This window comes from Scyliorhinus torazame, chromosome 6, assembly GCF_047496885.1.
Source record: "Scyliorhinus torazame isolate Kashiwa2021f chromosome 6, sScyTor2.1, whole genome shotgun sequence".
NCBI classification, from domain to species: domain Eukaryota; kingdom Metazoa; phylum Chordata; class Chondrichthyes; order Carcharhiniformes; family Scyliorhinidae; genus Scyliorhinus; species Scyliorhinus torazame.
In genome coordinates this window covers 67,523,466-67,537,425 of record NC_092712.1, presented here as the reverse complement: position 1 = coordinate 67,537,425, position 13,960 = coordinate 67,523,466, and the positions used below count along the sequence as shown (strand labels likewise).

Sequence of the window (13,960 nt, the reverse complement as noted above, 5' to 3'; positions counted from 1 at the left end):
TCCCGGGATTATCCCTGCCACCCTTCTTAAACAGAGGAACAACATTGGCTATTCTCCAGTCCTCCGGGACATCCCCTGAAGACAGCGAGGATCCAAAGATTTCTGTCAAGGCCTCAGCAATTTCCTCTCCAGCCTCCTTCAGTATTCAGGGGTAGATCCCATCCGGCCCTGGGGACTTATCTACCTTAATATTTTTTAAGACACCCAACACCTCGTCTTTTTGGATCACAATGTGACCCAGGCTATCTACACCCCCTTCTCCAGACTCAACATCTACCAATTCCTTCTCTTTGGTGAATACTGATGCAAAGTATTCATTTAGTACCTCGCCCATTTCCTCTGGCTCCACACATAGATTCCCTTGCCTATCCTTCAGTGGGCCAACCCTTTCCCTGGCTACCCTCTTGCTTTTTATGTAAGTGTAAAAAGCCTTGGGATTTTCCTTAACCCTATTTGCCAATGACTTTTCATGACCCCTTCTAGCCCTCCTGACTCCTTGCTTAAGTTCCTTCCTACTTTCCTTATATGCCACACAGGCTTCGTCTGTTCCCAGCCTTTTAGCCCTGACAAATGCCTCCTTTTTCTTTTTGACGAGGCCTACAATATCATTCGTCATCCAAGGTTCCCGAAAATTGCCGTATTTATCTTTCTTCCTCACAGGAACATGCCTGTCCTGTATTCCTTTCAACTGACACTTGAAAGCCTCCCACATGTCAGATGTTGATTTGCCCTCAAACATCCGCCCCCAATCTATGTTCTTCAGGTCCCGCCTAATATTGTTATAATTAGCCTTCCCCCAATTTAGCACATTCATCCTCGGACCACTCTTATCCTTGTCCACCAGTACTTTAAAACTTACTGAATTGTGGTCACTGTTACCGAAATGCTCCCCTACTGAAACATCTACCACCTGGCCGGGCTCATTCCCCAATACCAGGTCCAGTACCGCCCCTTCCCTAGTTGGACTGTTTACATATTGTTTTAAGAAGCCCTCCTGGATGCTCCTTACAAACCCTGCCCCGTCTAAGCCCCTGGCACTAAGTGAGTCCCAGTCAATATTGGGGAAGTTGAAGTCTCCCATCACCACAACCCTGTTGTTTTTACTCTTTTCCAAAATCTGTCTACCTATCTGCTCCTCTATCTCCCGCTGGCTGTTGGGAGGCCTGTAGTATACCCCCAACATTGTGACTGCACCCTTCTTATTCCTGATCTCTACCCATATAGCCTCACTGCCCTCTGAGGTGTCCTCTCGCTGTATAGCTGTGATACTCTCCTGAACAAGTAGCGCAACTCCGCCTCCCCTTTTACATCCCCCTCTATCCCGCCTGAAACATCTAAATCCTGGAACGTTTAGCTGCCAATCCTGCCCTTCCCTCAACCAGGTCTCTGTAATGGCAACAACATCATAGTTCCAAGTACTAATCCAAGCTCTAAGTTCATCTGCCTTACCCGTAATGCTCCTTGCATTAAAACATATGCACTTCAGGCCACCAGACCCGCTGTGTTCAGCAACTTCTCCCCGTCTGCTCTGCCTCAGAGCCACACTGTCCATATTCCCTAGTTCTCCCTCAACGCTCTCACCTTCTGACCTATTGCTCCCGTGCCCACCCCCCTGCCATACTAGTTTAAACCCTCCCGTGTGACACTAGCAAATCTCGCGGCCAGGATATTTATGCCTCTCCGGTTTAGATGCAACCCGTCCATCTTATACAGGTCACACCTGCCCCGGAAGAGCTCCCAGTGGTCCAGATAACCGAAACCCTCCCTCCTACACCAGCTGTTTAGCCACGTGTTTGTCTGCTCTATCTTCCTATTTCTAGCCTCACTGGCACGTGGCACAGGGAGTAATCCCGAGATTACAACCCTCGAGGTCCTGTCTTTTAACTTTCTGCCTAGCTCCCTGAACTCCTGCTGCAGGACCTCATGCCTCTTCCTGCCTATGTCGTTAGTACCAATATGTACAACGACCTCTACCTGTTTGCCCTCCCCCTTCAGGATTCCCTCTACCCGTTCGGAGACATCCTGGACCCTGGCACCAGGGAGGCAACATACCATCCTGGAGTCTCTTTCACGTCCACAGAAGCGCCTATCTGTTCCCCTGACTATAGAGTCCCCTATAACTATTACTCTTCTGCGCTTTGACCCTCCCTTCTGAACATCAGAGCCAGCCGTGGTGCCACTGCTCTGGCTGCTGCTGTTTTCCCCTGATAGGCTATCCCCCCCGACAGTATCCAAAGGGGTATACCTGTTCGAGAGGGGGACAACCACAGGGGATTCCTGCACTGACTGCCTGCCCTTTCTGGTGGTCACCCATTTCTCTGCCTGCACCTTGGGTGTGACCACACTTACATAACTGCGATCTATGACGCTTTCCGCCACCTGCATGCTCCTAAGTGCATCCAATTGCTGCTCCAACCGATTCCTCCTCTATTGTACTGTTACTAATTTGACTCGCCCAATCTATATGCAGATTAAAGTTACCCATAATCACAGATGTTCCTTTGTCACATGTATCCCTGATTTCCTGTCTAATACAATTCCCAACATTACCACTGCAGTTTGGTCTGTATACCACCCCTACAAATGTTTTTTGCCCCTTGATGTTTCATAACTCGCCCAGACAGATGCCACATCCTCTATACTAATATCTTTCCTCAATATTGTATCAATATCATCTTTAATCAACAATGCGACTCTGCCATATTTTCCTTTCTGCCTGTCCTTCCTAAAGACTGAATAGTTCTCAATGTTTAGTTCCCATCCTTGGTCACCTTGGGGCCATGTGTCCCTAATCCCAACTATATCATATGCTTTTACATCTATCTGCCCAACTAATTCATCCATTTTATTTTGAATGCTCTGCACGTTCAGGTTGAAAACCTTAAGGTCCAGTCCTTTTAACGTTCATTGTCCCATCCATCCTACTTTTTTTACAGCGTTATTATCTGATACGGGCTCTTGATTTATCTGCCTATCACTTTTCTTATTCTCCTTGCTGTCTTTTCCTCTTGTTCTTGATTCTCTCTGCACGGAATCCTTGCCTAGGTTCCTATCCCCTGCCATGTTAGAATTGAATGTGAATGCAGCTCCAAACCCCTCTTCATAGTCGGTGAATGGGAACTGCAAAAAGTGGTTGCAAAATTTGCGTGAATGATTTTAAAAGATATTTCTTAAAATCGCCACGAACATTGGTTGCAAATATGAGAGGCAAACACATTGACAGACCCGTGAAAAGGGCATTTGGCAACTGAAAATATGCTGTTTAATTGCAACACACATTCTGCTTTGATCAACAGGATTGGACCGTTTTCTGTACGGTATCTCAGATGAAATGAAGCAGAAACGCAGGGAGGAACTTTTTGCTGTTGATCATGGTGGCTTGGTAGGAGTAGCTAACAAGTGAGTAGCTTCCAAATAAAAGCTATCCCAAGTTACAAATATCGCATAAAGCTGTGTTTAAATGCTACTGTCCTGGAACAGAAGTTGAGCATCCTTCCTTATGTGCAAAGAGATTCTTTTGAGTTAAGCTTTAATTTCAGTGGAATTTTAAAAAATGCTTATACAAAAGCAAAATACTGCAGATGTTTAGAAATATGAAATAAAAACAGAAAAATACTTCCCCTAGTCAATGAGGTTGGTTGCATCTGTGGAGAGGAAAACAAAGTTAATGATTCAAGTCATTGACCTTTCATCAGAACAGAGAAAGATTAAGATGTAACAGGTTCTAAGCAATACAGAGGCAGGTGGTGCGGGGAGGGGAGAAAAGAACAAAGGGAAGGGCTGTGATAGAATGGAAAAGGTGAGAGATTGAATGAGCTAGCCAGGAGATGGGCCCGGAGAGGACTGGGGAAAGAGGGCATCAGGTTTGGGATGGTGACTTTGGGGTGAAGGAGCCAGGAGTTACTGTGGTAGGATGCTTTGTAGGATAGAGGTGCTGCAGGGAAGGACGTGGGAGGATCATATTGTGATCCTGGCAGATGGTGGAAATTTGAATTACATTTTAAAAATCTGGAATTAAAATGTGTAATGATGACAAAACCATTGTCGGATGTTTTAAAGACCACTAATGTCTGGTTCACTAATGCCCTTTAGGGAAAGAAACCTCTATCGAGACCAGGTCTGGCCTAAATGTGACTCCAGACCCACAGCAATGTGGTTGACTATTAATCGCCCTCTGAAATGGACGAACAGGCCATTCAGTTCCAGAGCAATTAGGGATGGATTTGGATTGTTTTATTGTCACATGTACCGAGGTACAGTGAAAAGTATTGTTCTGCGTACAGCCCAAGCAGATCATTCCATACGTGAAGAAAACATAGGACATATGATAAATACACAATGTAAATACATAGACACAGACATTGGGTGAAGCATACGGACTGTAATACTATTCAGTAGAGAAGATATGTGGAGAGATCTGTGCATCGAAGAGGGTCGTTCAGGAGCCTGGTAACAGTGAGGAAGAAGTGGTTTTTGAACCTGTTCGTGCGTGTTCGCAGACTTTTGTATCACTTGATAGAAGAGGTTGTAAGAGAGAATACCTGGGTGGGAGACGTCTTTGATTATGCTGCCCGCTTTCCCTCGGCAGCAGGAGATGTAGACCGAGTCATGGATGGGAGGCGGTTTCACGTGGTGTACTGTGCTGTGTTCACAACGTTCTGTCGCTTCTTGCGGTCTTGGGCTGAGCAGTTGCCATACCACGCTGAGAAGCATCCAGATAAGATGCTTTCTATGGTGCATCATAAAAATTGGTAAGAGTTAATGTGGACATGCTGAATTTCCTTCGTTTCCTGAGGAAATTTAGGCGCTGCTGTGCTTTCTCGATCGTAGCATCAACGTGGGTGGACCAGGACAGACTGGTGATGTGCACACCTAGGAATTTGAAGCTGTCGCCACCTCCACCTCAGCCCCGTTGATGCAGACGGATGTGTACGATACTTTTCTTCATGAAGTCAATAACCAACTCCTTAGTTTTGCTGATGTTGAGGGAGAGATTGTTGTTGTTACTTTACACCACTAGGTTCTCTATCTCCCTCCTGTACTCTGATTCATCGTTGCTTGAGATGCGACCCACTATGGTCATATCATCAGCAAACTTGAAGATGGAGTTGGAGCCAAATTTTGCCACACAAGTCATGTGTATAGGGAGTATAGCAGGGGGCTAAGTACGCAGCCTTGTCAGGCCCCGGTATTGAGGACTATTGTGGAGAAGGTGTTGTTGTTTATCCTTACTGATTGTGATCTGTGAGTCAGATAGTTGAGGATCCAGTTGCTGAGGGAGGAGCCAAGTCCTAGGTTTTGATATGAGCTTATAATAATAATCTTTTTATTGTCACAAGAAGACTTACATTAACACTGTGTGGTAGTATGCATTAGGGGTCATGTGGGACTGTGAAGCCGTGATGTCATTGGCTGACAGATCCCGGGTCCTGGTTGGCTGTTGACCTCTAGCTCCGCCCTGAAGCCGGAGTATAAGAACCAGGAGTTCTCCCCCGCAGGCCAGCCTGCTACTGAACTGCGGGGAACAAGTCACGCTTAATAAAGCCTCATCGACTTCATCTCTATTTGTCTCTCGTGAGTCTTTGTGCGCTACACACTGCAATGAAGTTACTGTGAAAAGCCCCTAGTCGCCACATTCCGGCGCCTGTTCGGGTACACGGAGTGAGAATGCAGAATTCTCAGCTGGTTCGGGAATTGAACCCGTGCTGCTGGCCTTGTTCTGCATCACAAACCAGCTGTCTAGGCCCCTGTAGCTAAACCAGCCCCTGTAGCTAAACCAGCCCCTGTAGCTAAACCAGCCCCTGTAGCTAAACCAGCCTTGCTGGGATTATGGTGTTGAAGGTGGACAGTAATGGGTCCAGCCAGCAATGCCCACATCCACCAATCACTGGCAATGTGCCACCTTGCAAGCCCTTACAGCTGTCTCGACATTGGGCTTTGCTGCAGAAAGAGAGAGTTTTTACTGCAAACTACAGACAAGGTAAGTATCGATTTTGGAGGCAGACAGAAGCAAAATGCTGGAGCTTCTCCCCTGGGAGGAAAATTTGGGTCAAAGCTTTTAGTGACTCAGTTCTCCTTCTGCCCTGCTACTGCTTGACTTCTGATTTTAAATTCTGGTGTGGTAGCGTTCAGAATTCCCTCCTTCCATCTCCTTTGATCAGAAAAATTGAACATGCGGACTACAATGAGGTCAGAGGGAATTACTTGATTAAAAATGAATTCTTAAAGGGGCAGACCGGGATTGAAGCAGTATTTTTGTTTTTATTTGAAAGATAAAAAATGCAGAGAATGATGGAGTCTTGTGTCCAGAACTGTTCTAACATTGATGTAAGAAAACATTTTTCATAATCCAGATAATAGAAATAACTTTAATGTTTCTATTTCTAATGTTTTTTTTTTCAATATATCAGGCATTTGACAACTGGACACAGCACATGGGGAGCGGCAATTTTAGGGCCGGAAAATGAATCTATTGCCCGAGATCCAACTTGGGTACAGAGATAATACTCCTAAAGTAAAGAAGAACTGATGCAAAAGGATGTTACCCTCCTATTCTCCTGGAATAATGCTAAAGACAGAATCAGGATTGATTCAACTGAAATGTTACTGCCTCCAATGTCACGATGCTGCAGGAAATGAAGTTGGTAACAGCATTGTGTTCCATGATGTGAAAACTGCTCAATGCTTTTGTGAATGAGACGATAAGTAGAAAATCCTTGTTACCTCAATAGTATTGTACCAGAATAAATATGGATTCCATGTGTGTCCAGTGCTTGACGAAACATTGGTGGCCAACCACTATGTAATGATTGAAGCAATATAAGGAACATTGTTTTACATCTGATTTTGAAGAAACAGATCATGCTGCTGGCTTTTTTCTTTTGCAAAAAGAATGTAGAGCAACCACCCCATTTCCCCCCCCCCCAACCCACACAGGGGGAAAATGCATCTATTTAAATAGAATTTGACACCTGAGGAACATTTTGTACAAAGCATTCTGTTTCCATTGAGACAGCTGGTCTGCATGAACCATTTGAATTGGTGATTGCCGAAACGTGTTTTAGAAGCTTTTTATTTTTACTGATCCAAATTAAAACTAAATGATGGGCTGAACAATGATTTGCTCTTGTAGTCAGTCATCTTTTAAGTCGTGGTCGTTTCTTTCTTACAATGCTGTGGGCGCTTAGCTGTCATGAACATTCTCACTGCATCAAAAGTAAATTGATCCCATTGTGCTCAATAAACTTGAACTATTACCTGGTGACCGAGTTTGTATACTCCCAACACAAAGGGAAAATATTGCAAATGCTGGAAATCTGAAATAAAAGCAGAAAATGCTGCATAAACTCAGCAGGTCTAGCAGCATCTGTAGAGAGAAAAATAGTTAATCTTTCAGGTTAATGATCTTGTATCTCTTGATTTTTTTCAATTCTGGTGTTTAGAGGTGTGAAGCAAGTTCAAAGACAGCAAATAAAATAAAAGGGGAAGTCAAGGATGGGGTAGAAAGCAGAGAAACTTAAATGACAAAAGGGATGATGGTACAATGCATAAGGGAATGATAATGGGACAAGTACACAGTGGCACAGTGGTTAGCGCTGCTGCCTCACAGCGTCAGGACTGGAGTTTGATTCCGGTGGGTGACTGTGTGGAGTTTGCATGTTCTCCCCGCGTCTGCGTGGGTTTCCTCACATAGTCCAAAGATGTGCAGGTTAGGTGGGGTAACGGGGATAGGGTGGGGAATGGGTCTCGGTAGAGTGCTCTTTCAGAAGGTTGGTGCAGACCCCATGGGCCGAATGGCTGCCTCCTGCACTAGGAATTCACAGAATCATAGAAAATTACAGTGCAGAAAAGGCCTTTCGGCCCATCGAGTCTGCACTGCCGCATGAAAGGCATCTGATCTGCCAATCCTAATCCCATTTGCCATCACTTGGCCCATGCCCTTGAATGTTATGACATGCCAAGTGCTCATCCAGGTACTTTTTAAAGGATGTGTGGCAACCCGCCTCTACCACCCTCCCAGGCAGTGTGTTCAAGACCATCACCACCCTCTGGGTCAAAAACGTTTTTCCTCAAATCCCCCCTGAACCTCCCGCCTCTCACCTTGAACTTGTGTCCCCTCGTAACCTACCCTTCAACTAAGGGGAACAACTGATCCCTATCCACCCTGGCTGTGTACAATCTTGTACATCTCGATCAGATCGCCCCTCAGTCTTCTCTGCTCCAGTGCAAACTACCCAAGCCTATCCAGCCTCTCTTCATAACTAAAATGTTCCATCCCAGGTAACATCCTGGTGAAACCCCTCTGCACCCGTTCCAGTGCAATCACATCATTCCTACAATGTGGTGATCAGAACTGCACACAGTACTCCAGCTGTGGCCTCACCAAAGTTCTATATAACTCCAACATGACTTCCTTGCTTTTGTAATCTATGCCACGATTGATAAAGGCATGTTTACCATATGCCTTTTTCTCCACCCTATTAACTCTATCTTCAAAGATCTGTTTACAAACATGCCAAGATCTCTTTGTTCCTCAGGACTTCCCAGTGTGGTGCCATGCATTCACTATTTCCTTGTCAAATTGCTCCTTCCTAAGTGCAACACCTCACACTTTTCAAGATTAAATTCCATCTGTCACTTTTCTGCCCAGTTGACCATCCCATCTATATATTCCTGCAACCCAAGACTCTCAGCCTCACTGTTAACCACCCGGCCTATATGTGTCATCTGGAAACTTACTGATTCTACCCATTGGCTCAATGATTCTACGGTATAAAAACAAAAAATAAATGAATTCTAAGGAGTTCAAAAGAGCAACAGTGGAATCACTGCCAGAGCCCACTGATTCTAACAGTAACTTGGAATATAGTCCTTACAGGAAGTGTGTTCAATTCTCCCAATTTCTACCTCAATCACATCGAATTATAGAAAGTTTACGGCACGTTGTTACTACACTGGCTGAAAAACATGGCCAAACTTATTCCTGGCATTTGGTTTGTAATGTTGCAGATTACAGCATTTCAGGTGCATAGCCAGGCGCCTTTTGAATGAGTTGAAAAAAAATCTATGAATCACTTTAAATCTTTGCCCCTGGTCACTGATCTCTCTGCTAAAGTAACTAGGCCCTTCCCATCCACTCTCCTGGTGCCTCACCATTTTTTACTGACACTTGATCCCCGAAACAAGCACTTCTACTTCCAGCTTTGACATGGCAAGCGAGCCCCAGGAGGCAGAGAAAGCACTCCAAGGATACTTTAAAGCCTCCTTGCAAAAACTGCAATATCCATACCGACACCTGGGAACCCTTGGCCCAGAGTGGAGAAAAAGCATCCGGGAAGGGACTTAGTTGCTGAGAGCTGACTGAAGCTAAACGTCGACAATGAAAGGAGCATGTGGCAACCCGGCACTCCACCCACCCTCTCCTCCAATCACCGGCTGCCCTATCTGTGATAGAGACTGGAGGTGAGATCACACATTGGAATCCTCAGTCACCTGAGACCCATTTATAAGAGTGTAAGCAAACCATCCTTTACTGAGGGACCACCTAAGAAGAAGATGCATCTCTTGTCTCCTCTAATCCATGGAGAACAACCCCAGCCTATCCAATCATTCCTCATATCTGCAATCACCCCACATCTATTCTGCAGCGTCACATTCCTTACCAGTGTTTCTGATATGATGACAGGTCAACGACCTGAAAATTTAATTCTGGGCAGAATCTTAACCAGAGTTTGTCAAAGTGTCTGAATCAGACAAGAAAACTGACTTACAACTCTCCAGTGGCACAGACCAGTTTTCTCATGGAACCTTGAGCTTCTTTACCGAAAAGAAATGAGTAGACGTGGTTTACACCGACACTCTGGCAGGCTGGAGCCTCATAGAGCTGGGAACCTGCTCTAAAGAAACCGGGGGCCCCCTAGCACCAATCACTGAGGTATCGGGGACTCTTCCCTGACGATCCCCACAGGCTGTCCAGGTTGGCACTGCCAGCTTACCAGGTCAGAGTGCCAACCTGTGCCTGAGAGCAGCAGGCACATTCCTCTATCCACCCCCTCCTCTTGCGCTCTCTTCCCAACCCCCCCCCCTACTCCCTGGGGGGCTATACTTACCAAGAACAAAGAAAAGTACAGCACAGGAACAGGCCCTTTGGCCCTCCAAGCCTGCACCGACCATGCTGCCCATCTAAACTAAAATCTTCTCCACTTCCGGGGTCCATATCCCTCTTTTCCCATCCTATTCATGTATTTATCAAGATGCCCCTTAAACGTCACTATCGTCCCTGCTTCCAAAAAACTCCGGCAGCGGGTTCCAGGCACCCACTACCCTCTGTGTAAAAAGACTTGCCTCGTACATCTCTAAACCTTGCCCCTCACACCTTAAACCTATGCCCCCTAGTAATTGACCCCTCTACCCTGGGAAAAAGTCTCTGACTATCCACCCTGTCTATGCCCCTCATAATTTTGTATACTTCTATCAGGTCGCCCCTCAACCTCCGTCATTCCAGTGAGAACAAACCGTGCTTATTCAACCTCTCCTCATAGCTAATGCCCTCCATACCAGGCAACATCCTGGTAAATCTCTTCTGCACCCTCTCTAAAGCTTCCACATCCTTCTGGTAGTGTGGCGACCAGAGTTGAACACTATACTCCAAGTGTGGCCTAACTAAGGCTCTATACAGCTGCAACACGACTTGCCAATTTTTATACTCAATGCCCCGGCCAATGAGGGCAAGCATGCCGTATGCTTTCTCGACTACCTTCTCCACCTGTGTTGCCCCTTTCAGTGACCTGTGGACCTGTACACCTAGATCTTTCTGACTGTCAGTACCTCTGCATCCATGTTGGCGAGGTATGAATACTTTGTGAGGGGAGATCATTTGGCGGGGTGGGGGGGGGGGGGAGAAGAAATGTGGGCGCTAATCACATTTGAATGATTTCGAAGTTATTAATGAAAAAAAAAGAAAATCGCTTATTGTCACAAGTAGGCTTCAAATGAAGTTATTGTGACAAGCCCCTAGTCGCCACATTCCGGCGCCTGTTCGGGGAGGCTGGTATTGGAATTGAACCGTGCTGTCCTGCCTTGGTCTGCTTTAGAAGCCAGCTCTTTAGCCCTGTGCTAATGAGGGTGTGAATCTTATGTCGCCAATGAGGAACAGGGAAATCATGCAACCCAATCTCCGGCAAGAATTGTATTCTCGATATATTCTGCCCGCCGCCAATCTCACAGGTGGTGAGTGCGGGCTCAAGATCGTACCCTCTGTTTCTCTTTCCACCGTTGCTGTCTGATCTAAATAGTTTCAGCATGTCTCTTTGTTTACTTCCAGTATTCCTCCAGATTTCTCTCCCGTGTCGTTGACAGGGCCCTTGATCATCTCACTTATGCTCTTCCTCAGAATCAACACAGTGTTCCGCTTGTTCCTTATATTATTTAAGGAAATTTGGCATGTCCATGTTGACTCTTACCAATTTTCACAGATGCACCATAGAAAGCATCTTATCTGGCTGCATCACTGCCTGGTATGGCAACTGCTCGGCCAAGACCCTGAGAAACTACAGAGTCGTGAACCCAGCCCAGTCCATCACGCGAACCTGCCTCCTATCCGTTGACTCTGTCGACACCTCACACTGCCTTGGGAAAGCGGGCAGCATAATTAAAGACTCCTCCCAACCTGGTTATTCTCTCTTCCAACATCTTCCATCGGGTTGGAGATACAAAAGTCTGGGAACACACACTAACAGGTTCAAAAACAGATTCTTCCCCGCTGTTATACCAGATTGCTAAATTACCCTCTTATAGACTGAACTGATCTCTTCACACATCTTCTGTACTGAGTAGTACTGCACTCCATCTGCTCACCCGTTGTCTGTGTATTTACATTGTGTATGTATGTCCTATTTTTTTCATGTATGGAACGATCTGTCTGGACTGTACACAGAACAATACGTTTCACTTTACCTCGGTACATGTGACAATAAATCAATCAATCAATTCCTACCTTCCACCCCACCAGGATCTATGGTCAACAGATCATTATCTAACATTTTTGCCACATCCAACAAAATGCCACCAGAAACACATCTACTTCTCTCCACCCCTGTCACCTCACCATGACAATTTTCCATGCTAATAAGCAGATGATTTAATCACCCTTTCCCATTATCGAGAGCCCCAAGCACTCCTCGCAGATGAACCAACCATTTACTTGTATTTGCTTCTACATACATTGTCATTTACAAATAATTACATTTAGTAAGAGACCACAGATGGAAATAAAGTAGGGCAGGGAATTAAAAATAACGTGCCTAGAAGTTCAGGGTTGCATTTGTGATCGGAAAGTAGGGGCCCTGTAAAGTAACGACGCTGCCTGCATTTGGTCTTCCCAGTGGGGAGGAAGCTACATCATGATCAGCGAATAGAATGCAGTAAATTTTATTAATCTATGACTAAATCCTGTTATGGGCATTTTACAGTAGAGGCAATGTTAAGTGTGATACAGAGAAACAGCAGAGATGGATGAGCTGGTTCTGACTGTTTAATCTGCTTCTCCTTGTTCACCTGACCCAATCATATTACTGAGCAACTAAAGAGGAGATTAATCGTAGATTGGTTTTCAACCCCTGTAGAGGTCAAGGTAAAGAACACTTGGGGACTCAGTTTTCAACCTCTGGTGTATTCAATTTAGCAATATTCTGAAATTAGATCTTTAAAACCGCAGTTCCTGAGGTGCTCCACTGGGTGTCAGCACCATTCTAGATCAGGTTACTGAAAGTAAATGCCAAATTTGGTTAATCTAAGCCTTTGTTGGTGTACTGTTGATGACATTTAAGATGCATTTTTTTAACATATGAAGCTGTGCCAAAAGTATAGGGGACCTCTGTTTTTCTAAAAGGTAGGGCACAAAAATTAATGGCTAGTGCTTGTGGTCTTGATTCGTCTGCAGTTAAAATATTCTGTTTAGTTTCAAGTCAATTAGGAAGACTAGAAAGGACACAAAAGGTATTTTCTACTTCCAGCAATGAGGGGTTTAGGCTAGAAGCTTAGTTCTTAGTAAGGGCTCTTTTTCAGTAGGCCACAGAAGATTGAGAATAGTAGAATGGGGTCAAGAGAACAGGAGGTGGGTCTCTGTGACAAGACAAACTCCTGAGGGGATATAGGTCAGAAGTTAGAAAACAACACTGCTTCAGGGCTGGGGCAAAGTCTAAGAAAGAACATTTGGCTCAAGGGACAAAGGGAAGGAGAATGCGACAGAGCCCACTCAGGATCGTTTCAACCTTAGCGACAAAAGATTTCCAAAATGTGGAAAGTTTGCTGTTTGTTCAAGTGAATTAGAAGTGTGTTTTTGTATGGGTAAATAAGGTGAAGGATGGAATTGAGGAATTTTTTTAAAATATGTGAAGTGCAGCATTAGGACCTGGATTACTCTGCAAATAATGAAACAATTTACAGTAACTTTTAAGAAATGGGGCAAAATGTGAAAAAAGGGAACAATTAAAAAGGTATAACGTGGATAGCGCTAGGAGTGAGCTTTTACTGAACTAAGTAGCTTCCACGTATAAAATTCTGTCATTCTATTGATTTTTATGTAATTTAGTCTGCAAGATGGACATGCAAACTGGCTTTGCGCAGTCATTCTCAAATAGTCGTAGTTTTGTTCATGCTGGTTTGATTACAATTGATGACCACATTTCAGTCACAGTAGAAAACAAAAATAGTTTGCAAAGCTTGCCCACCATCTGCCAGGCACAAGTTAGGAATGTGATGGGTTACTCTCCACTTGCTTGGCTGAGTCCAGCAGAGGGCAGTAGAGCGGAACTGCTGATTGGCTGTTGCGGGGGAAATTTGCATACGTCCGTGTGCTCACCCAAACTTGAAGGTGTACCTCAGCAAGAGACCCTAGCTGTTCAAGTGAAGACAAGCATCCAGCAGAGGGCAGTAGAGCGGAGCTGCTGATTGGCTGTTG

General features: G+C 45.1%; 1 protein-coding gene across 4 annotated transcripts in view; it reads left to right on the top strand.

The window, feature by feature from the left end:
* Positions 1-7,119, top strand: part of pitrm1 (pitrilysin metallopeptidase 1) — an 83,890-nt gene extending 76,771 nt beyond the window's left edge. For all 4 annotated transcript variants that reach the window (XM_072508302.1, XM_072508300.1, XM_072508301.1 and 1 more), the window contains 2 exons: positions 3,297-3,399; positions 6,411-7,119. In XM_072508302.1, the coding sequence (XP_072364403.1) occupies positions 3,297-3,399; positions 6,411-6,504 (197 nt within the window). In that variant the 3' untranslated portion in view covers positions 6,505-7,119. The remainder of the gene's footprint in view (positions 1-3,296; positions 3,400-6,410) is intronic.
* Positions 7,120-13,960: the final 6,841 nt, after the last annotated feature.